Here is an 8755-nt window from a genome sequence, read left to right as displayed (position 1 = left end):
TAATTACAGCTTAGTTCTCTGACTGGACCTTGACCTGTAGGGTTGACTCTGATGCTGAACGACTACCACAGCAGTGAATACTTTATTCTGCTCAGCTGCCTCTCTGTTAGAGCAACAGCTCCACCCTGTGATAAAAAGCTGTCATCACACCAAAACACCTGACAGCTGCTGCTGTACACGTACTGTATTTCTTTATTTACAAAACCATCCCCAGGAAAACAAAGTGCTAGGTAATATATAGTACAAAAACATACATCAGACAAACAAGAAAACAGATTTTGATTAAGAGAGAGAGAGAGAGAGAGAGGTAGAGAGAGAGAGATAGAGAGAGAGGTTCTCAGGGTTCAGGCTGGGACGTCCAGGTTCTCGTCTCCTCTCGGGTATCCCTCCACCTCCATCGCCATCAAAAACTCTGCAAAGAAAAACAAGACAACCACAATATCTCATTATTATGGAAACCACACACACACACACACACACACACACACACACACACACACACACACACACACACACCATCCATGAGGACCCTCATTGACACAACCCTTATCCTGTAGGATTTAAATATTCCCTCCTGTTGCGCCATCTGGTGGCCACATAGAGAATGGCGTGATACTCTGTGTCCACTGGTTTGAGCTGATTCCCTCATTCTTATTCTACTGAGACACACCGATCCAACTCAGAGACACAGAGTTCATGGGTAGAAATGACACGTTGAGTCCCTGCATTCATTTCCACAGTGGATTGTTTCATATGACAAAAAATATACAAATAAAATATACATATCCATTATGCCTTCAGTATAATTTCACAGAACCTAGAGTCATATAAAAACAGAGCTGTGTCGTGAGAGGAGTGACTCAGCTCCTTTAAGGCTAATGATTTAAAACTGCCTTAATAAATATTTGATTCTTTGATTAAAAAAAAAGTCAAATGTACAAGCATGCTTATATAAAAACGCTGAGGTAGATATTAACTACAATTCCCAATGTGCATTTTGGCAAGAAACAAAGAAACATCCAATCAGTGAGTTTAAAATGAGCCCCTGATGACAGGTGGAGAGAACTGACAACAATCTGCAGCTTCAGTGACTTCACTGTTAGATTTGCGCCTCTGATTGGTTGTTTTCCATGGCAGTGGTGTCTGAGGCTCATGGGTATTGTAGTATTAAGAGCCATTTGCAGAACACTGAGCATATTTTTAAAGAATATAAATGAAATGGAAAAATCACTTCTGGAATCAGAACAAATCCCTGGCAACTTACCAAGCAAATAAATAAATAAAAACAGGATGTTTAAGTCAGTTTTACTCCGTGTGTCCCACCTTCTGTGTAGTCGATATCTGGCCGTGAGGAGACGACGGCCCAGGCCAGGCCCACCAACAGCGCCACCACCAGGTTCACTACAATCCACGGCCGCAGGATCTGCTGCTCTGAACCTGGAGGCCTGGAGGAGGAGAAGAGATTATAGACCAGAATAACAAACTGATGAAGAGATACATTTTTTTCTAAAGAGAAACAAACACAAGAATCCAGATTTCACTGAAAATCAAGTAGAAAAAAAACCCTTTAAAGAATCATAAGAGTTTAAATGGATTTGGACACTTTATCAATGAGAAAGAAACAATTTCTTCTGAGAGTCTGTGCGGATATTAACGTACCAAAGTATCAATAATCTTGATATTAACATACCAAAGTATCAATTACCTGGATATCAACGCACCAAAGACATATTTTATTTAAATATCCCCAGGTAAAACATTATTCACACAAATGAGAATTTGAAAGGAAGTCAGTAAATCACCTGCACCAAGTTTTTCACTGTCTTTGGAAAAACTATGAACTAACTAATGTTAACTTCAAAAACATAAAGTGAAGACGTTTCAGAAAACAAAAAAATCGAGAAACTGTGCCTCTAATGTTGGAGACTCATTGTAAGAATGATAAACTGTATGTTCACTTAAAATTTTAACATTATGGTCACACAGAAATCACATTCATGCATCTACAAATAGATTTAAATGAAAGAATGAAAATGAGACATGACAAAAAATGACATGAGAGTTTGAAGAAATGGTTTCATGTGTCAAAGCTCTTTTTTTAATATTGTTGTCTTTGTCAGAAAATGTCACCTATGAGCTTCTATATGTCACTTAAAAAATATCATTTCTGTTTGTTTTTTTTTTTCAAGACGACATTAAAACTGTCAAATATAATAAAAGAAATGAAAGCTCTCACCACAGAGTCTCGTTGGCTGTGGGATAAAGGTTGATACGATCACTGGTCATTTGTTGACTCAGCGACAGGATCAGGGCTATAAAATACACTGAAAACAAAGAGAGACGTCATAACACATCATCATCATCATCATCATCATCATCATCATCATCATCATCATCATCATCATCATCATCACCACCATGCCCTTGTCTTGTGTGACTTACAGAAAGAGGCCAGAACAGTGGGGTCCAGGGTGAGGAAGCCTCTCAGGGCCATGGAGGCCTTGGCCAGGTTCACTCTGCAGGTGAGACCAAACACACAGGTGTTAGTTCTTCTTGTTTATCTAAAGTACTTGATCGGTGCACAGGAGGGAGCAGTAATTAGGACTGGTGAGTTTTTAGGATTGTTTCTAAGGTCAAATGTAATTTTTTTCCATGATTAAGTTTGGGCTAATAGAGCAGCAGCAGCTTATTACTTAAAGAACTAGAACCACCTCCTCGTGGTCGTATCCCTCCGCCACTCAGACTAGTTCCCGGTTACATCCCTGTTTATCCAGAGTCAGAGAAAATATGAACCGTTTGTGTGAAATTTTGTCATAACTGCTGTGAAGTCTTGAGTAACGGCTAAAAAATGTTTTTTTTTGTGGTCACACTGACCTTGACCTTTGACCTTTGATCACCAAAATCTAATCAGAGTCCAGGTCAACGTTTTCGCCACATTTAAAGAAGTTTCTTCAAGGCGTTAATCAGATATTGCATTCACAAGACCAAAATCATGTTTTGTGAGGTCATCATGCCCTTGACCTTTGACCTTTAGTCACCTTAATCTAATCAGTTCGCCCTTGAGTCGTTTGCAATCGTACGATTTTATTCCGTGTTATTCATCTCATCAGTTTTTTTTTTTTGGATCTGTTCAAACAGCCCGGCCCACACACACCTGTCGAACGCAGACACGGTGCTGATGGCGAGCAGCAGGTAGAGCAGGGACTGGGCGGGGTAAGCCAGCGGGTGGTACTGCTGCAGCAGGTTGGGCAGCGTGGTCATCTGTTCGCCCGCCAGCACGTACACGACGATGATGTTCCACACCGCGTAGCCGGCCAGGAACCCGTGAGAGAACAGACCGATCACCCTGCAGACACACACACACACACACACACACACACACACACACACACACACACAAGACAACAAGATAGCTAATGTTACACCTGGGTCATGAGAAATACTGCTCTCTGATTGGCTGGGCAGTGATTGTTTAAATTGCTGATTATTGCTGTGGGATTTATGCTCTATGTATTCTGGGAAATGGAGTTGTGTGGCTTATGTGAACAACTACAAACACTCACGTCGTGTGTGTGTGTGTGTGTGTGTGTGTGTGTGTGTGTGTGTGTGTGTGTGTGTGTGTGTGTGTTTGCAGACCTGAAGCTACTGTGGACCCTCAGTGCGACGTCTCTGGTGGTCCAGATCTGTCTGGGGTCCATGTAGTCGTCCATCAGCTCTGAGTGTCGGAGCTGCTCCACTCGGTCTCCCTGGAAACGCCCTGCACGAGTCAAAATGTCAGACATCAACATTCGAGAGTCCTGAAGAGGAGCCGGGACGTAAACCAGCTTTGTGTGTGTGTGTGTGTGTGTGTGTGATCAGTGTCTGAGGATAGACATCAGCTCGGCCTGCGGAGGATTAAAGAGGCCGCTGGTGCCAACAGCAGCGTGTTCTGGGTTACTCAGAGTTTACATGAAAATACCACTGAAGAGCAAATCAAATCCTGATTGGTTTATATGAGCACAAACTTATTTATGGGTTGTAATGTGTGGTCACTTCTGACACATCTCACCAGCAGAAGAGCCTTTTTCACACTTTTCTGTCTCTGCAGTAAAAAATATTCAGTCAGTATATATTTAATTCATCACGTCTCACACCACAGTCCAGCTGATTAACGAGATCAATAACATCAGTGAACGATGTGAGAGAGGGGACATTTAGTTCATACAACAGAAAATGAGTGAAAACAAACATGTATTATATTATGTATTAATTAAATCCAGTTTACAACATTATATACTGCACAAAGTAGAATAAAATAATAATATCACGTCACTACATTTTCCTCTACTTTAAAGTTAATCTAAATTCAAATTTTCTTCCATTTGTGAAATTTTTATTTTCACTGTTTTTTGTGGTTGTTGGTTGTATTGTTATATTATTATTATTATTATTATTATTAATAATAATAATAATAATAATAATAATAATAATAATAATAATAATAAACAACACTGTATGTTCTTCACTATGTTCTCTATGTGTTCCTGCAGCAAAAGCATTGTTCCTGTTCCTCTAAGATGCCAGAGCTGGAAGCAGGATGACCACAAATTTAATGGTGACTTTAAACTTTACAGCGACACACTTATTTTTTCCACTTCACTTTTCCAATGAAAACAAGCTATGAACACACTGATCATCTCTTTTTAAGCTGTTGAACTTGTGATCAAACAGCTGTGTTCTTCCACATCCAGCAGCTAAAATATCATTATTATAGATCATTATACAGTGTTTTAACCTTAAAAAATTTAAAACAATAGTTGATGATAAATTGAAGCTCAAAGGTGCACTTTCTGAAAATACAAATAATACTACACAAAAACAAAGCTCTGACACGGAGCCACTTGTTCCATGAGGCTGTAAAAATCGGATCCACACTCACTGTTCCTCTCCACGAAGACTTTGCCGACCGGCTGGCTGTGTCCGTGGGGGGCGGAGAACAAGGAATGCTGGGGGATGGGGGACTGAGCGTCTGTGATGATGTCGTCGTCTTCGGCTCCCAGGTCGTTGCTGTAGTGCTCCGTCGCCTTAGCTTTCCTGCCAGGTGACACGAGGAAGAGGATTTTGGCCAAAGCCACTTCTATCCCAACAACTTTCCCTTAAATTCATGGTTCCCAGAGGATGAACCCTGAGGACTTTCCTTTGGTTCATCAGTTCATTCGTTTATTTAACGCTGGTACTCACTTTTTCCTCTTGGTCTTTCTCACAGCTACAGTCGTCTCCTCTCCGTCAGAGGCCGGCTCAGCCATGTTACCGTTTGGCACGTCAGCGTGTTCTGTTTCCTGGTCTGACGGAACAACAGAACAACACCAGGACTTCAGAAATGAGGAGTCCGTCATTATTATAAAGCTTAACCCCCCCATATGTAAACGTACTATACTAGTCTGAGTGGCGGAGGGATACAACCACGAGGAGGTAATTCTAGTTAATGTAATGTTGTGTCTTTGTGTCCAATGCGGTTTGGACTTGACACACTGTGTTTTACACACAGTTCTGTCGTGTTACGTTTGATGTAAATACACAGGTGAAGAAAGAGCAGGTGACGCAGTAGAAGCTTAGATACCGATAGTCGGCGCCTTCTTCTTTTTCTTCCTCTTCTGTGGTGCCGCATCCGGTGGCTCTGGGGTCAAAGGCTCTCTGCTTTCAGAGTGGCTCCTGTTGACCCCTTCCTCCATCTCCATCTCCACACCCACTGCAGAGGAACACAGTAGAACACAGTAGAACAGAGAGGAACACAGTAGAACACAGTAGAACAGAGTAGAACAGGGTAGAACACAGCAGAACACAGTAGAGTGCTGTGTGGAGCTGCAGGTGTAGACTCTCTCCTCTCACCTTCTCCCTGCTCCTCTCCGTCGATGACCTCCTTCTTCGGCTTCTTCTTCTTGCTCTTGACGGTCGGCATGGTGACGCGTCCCTGTGAGAGGATCAAAAGTTCAACATGGCCGAACGCGGTGAGTGACCGGGATCTTTGAGCGCGTGACACTGGACTGTGATTTGGGTCAGTCAGTTAACATTTAAGGAGGACGCCGCGGTGGCGCGATGGTGATGCCTGGTTCAGATAACTGGATTAGCCTGAGCCCTGAGGACAGGTGGGGAAGGGAGGCTTCAGGTAAAGGTGTATTTTAAAGATATTTAAAGAGAGTTTGGTCCTGTTTGGTACAAGATAAGACTTGTTCACATACAGTTTATCCTGGTTAGATTAATCTGAACAACACTTTTACCCAAATCTTACTTTCTTTGGGACAGTTTGGGCTCCAGTGTCTTGATCCAGCAGATCTATAGATGTTGAATAGGAGGAGCCAGAGATCGAACTCCATCCCTACTGTTTCTGACGCTGATGAAACGCCTCTGTGTATTTCCCCATATTTAAAAATAAGAATATTTGACAGTGAATTCCAGATTTTCTTTATCTTGTGCCATTGTTTTCTTCAGGTTTTTATCCTGGTCCGCCGCTTCAGGTGAGAATGAACCTCGTGGCTTAATTAAAAATAGAAAGACGTCTGGTTTCTGTCCATTTCCAGCTTTTCAAAATAACAGGGAGCAACACCTGGACGAGATATAAGAAGTCAGGTGCATCATCAGTCAGACTTCAGAGAGACGTCGGAACTCATCTGTTGAAAAGAGCAGTTCAGTTCTTTACTATCTTTTTCTTTTTCTTTTTTAAGTTACTTTTTTTTGGATATTTTTTATGCCTTTATTTTGACAGGACAGTGTAGAGAGACAGGAAACTGAGGGACAGAGAGAAGGGTAACGACATGCCGCAAAGAGCCAAACCAGGGACCCGCTCTCTACTGTCTCGGTTCTTGGCTATCTCAAACCGGACTATGGTACAATGAATTCTGGGAGACGTTTTTCAAAATGTAAAAAAAAATGGCAGACCGAGGAACCACATCCAACCACTCAACTCCATTTACCTCAGCAGAAAATGTTTGTCTTTTGGAAGAATTCATCAGTTACAAATAGATAAATTGAAACAATGAATAAAAAATAAATATATTAAAAAAACCTGATTTGGAAAAAAAAACAACAACTGTGTTTTCTAAAAACTCTTCCTTTCTCATTTCTCTCTCCATAACAATGTTAGCAAACCACAAATCATGTTTGCCTGTTTTTGTTGTTGTTGGGTGCTGCTCAGCGCAGGTGTCTTTGATTGTTACCATGGTAACATTGGTCTCAGGTCCACAGTGTTGGTCCAGTCTTAAATTCGTCTAATGAAAGTCAGACTGTTTCACAAACTTAAAGACTGACTCATTTTAAGCCAAAAACAATAGACACCTTACCCCCGAGGCTAACTCAGGCCTAAGGCAAAGCATGTTACCATGGTAACAACCAATGACACCTGCACTGAGCAGCAGCACCCAACAACAAAAAACAGGAAAACATGGCTCATAATCCGTGGTTTTCTAACATTGTTATGGAGAGAACAAAGAGAGAAGGGAAAGAGTTTTTATAGACGGCAGCCATTTTATTTTCTAACAAAGATTATTATTATTTTCTATTGTTATTGTTTTGTTGTTGTAAAACTTTCTTGTAACTGTTGAATTCTTCCAAAAGACAAACAACATGCTGCGGGTAAACGGAGCTGAGTGGTTGGATGCGGTTCCTGGGTCGGCCATTTTTTTTTTTTCATTTTTGTGTTAAGTGTTAATTTACCCATAATTCATTGTACCACAGTCCGGTTTAAGATAGTCAAGAACTAAACTGCTTTGCACAACGGATGAATTCAGACGTCTATCTGCAGTCTGACTGTTTGTGAGATCTAAGACACAGTCAACGTCCGTCTTTGTGAAACTTTCACTGCTTATTTCTTTTCCTCTGAACCTGTTTATACTGTACTGCCATAAATTCCCTGAATACTTGATCAGTTTTACAGCAGGACGACCTGATGACACAGACATTCAATGATCATACTCATGCAGCTTTTAGTTCGAGCTCTACATAGTGCCACTTAGTTAAGAGTTAAGAGTTTAACACCAAAACACAAACACAAACAAAATATAAAAACATGATACGATGCTGCATCAATATGAATTAAAATCAGTCTTACTTCAGTTGCTGAATGATAACTCTCTTACTCTGGCTTGAGTTTTTCTAATTACACACCTGGTTTATGTCGTAAAAAAGAACAAATTCTAGACAAAAGACACGTTTAAAAGATATTTCCAGGTGCATTTCAGTGAATGAGTGTCAGTGCTCACCTGTGCGGCTCAGTCTGTGTTGTACGGCTGTGAAGAGGAAACACTACAGACAGTCACTGTGTCTCTGATCTCATCAGGCTGAGGGAAAGTGTCTTAGGGTGAGACTCAGTTCAAAAACTGTCCCTCCTTCACTTTGTCTTTGTCTCCGTCTCTTTGTCCTCGTCTCATCCTGAAAGGTGAATTCAGAGTCACAGCAGAGTTTCAAGTCTTCAGATGAGAAACTTGAAGCATGAATCAGAGGGAGGAGGTGACATGAAGCAGAGAGCAGACACAGACGAGGAGAGGAGGCTCATCTACAGATTTGAGACTCGTCCCCAGTGGGGGGGGGGGTTTAGAGTGGCAGGTGGATCTTGCTCTGAGCCCTGACAGCCTCTGGGAGCTTTGTGATTGGTCGATCAGCTGCAATGTCACCAGCTGGCACGGCTACAAATTAGCCACAGATGCTAATAATCTCTCGTCCTGTTTGTTCAATAGAAAAAACACAACTTTTAAAAAACATCCTCTGTTTTTATCAACCTGTA

General features: G+C 41.5%; 1 protein-coding gene across 1 annotated transcript; it reads right to left on the bottom strand.

Moving 5' to 3' along the window:
* Window positions 1-260: 260 nt before the first annotated feature.
* On the bottom strand, window positions 261-8262 carry LOC111237985 (transmembrane protein 237A-like). Its single transcript, XM_022767322.1, has 11 exons — window positions 8235-8262; window positions 5869-5950; window positions 5600-5728; window positions 5221-5323; window positions 4919-5073; window positions 3637-3757; window positions 3155-3346; window positions 2443-2516; window positions 2237-2324; window positions 1324-1445; window positions 261-412 (listed from the first exon to the last, which is right to left on the bottom strand). The coding sequence occupies exons 2-11, from the start codon at window positions 5936-5938 to the stop codon at window positions 345-347; spliced, it is 1122 nt and encodes a 373-aa protein (XP_022623043.1). The 5' UTR covers window positions 5939-5950; window positions 8235-8262; the 3' UTR covers window positions 261-344.
* Between the last annotated feature and the right edge of the window lie 493 nt (window positions 8263-8755).

The sequence above is a fragment of the Seriola dumerili genome, unplaced genomic scaffold (genome assembly GCF_002260705.1).
Source record: "Seriola dumerili isolate Sdu_G_001 unplaced genomic scaffold, Sdu_1.0 BDQW01001125.1, whole genome shotgun sequence".
Taxonomy (NCBI): Eukaryota; Metazoa; Chordata; class Actinopteri; order Carangiformes; family Carangidae; genus Seriola; species Seriola dumerili.
The sequence above is the reverse complement of the archived record's forward strand: the minus strand, read 5'-3'. Positions and strand labels throughout refer to the sequence as shown.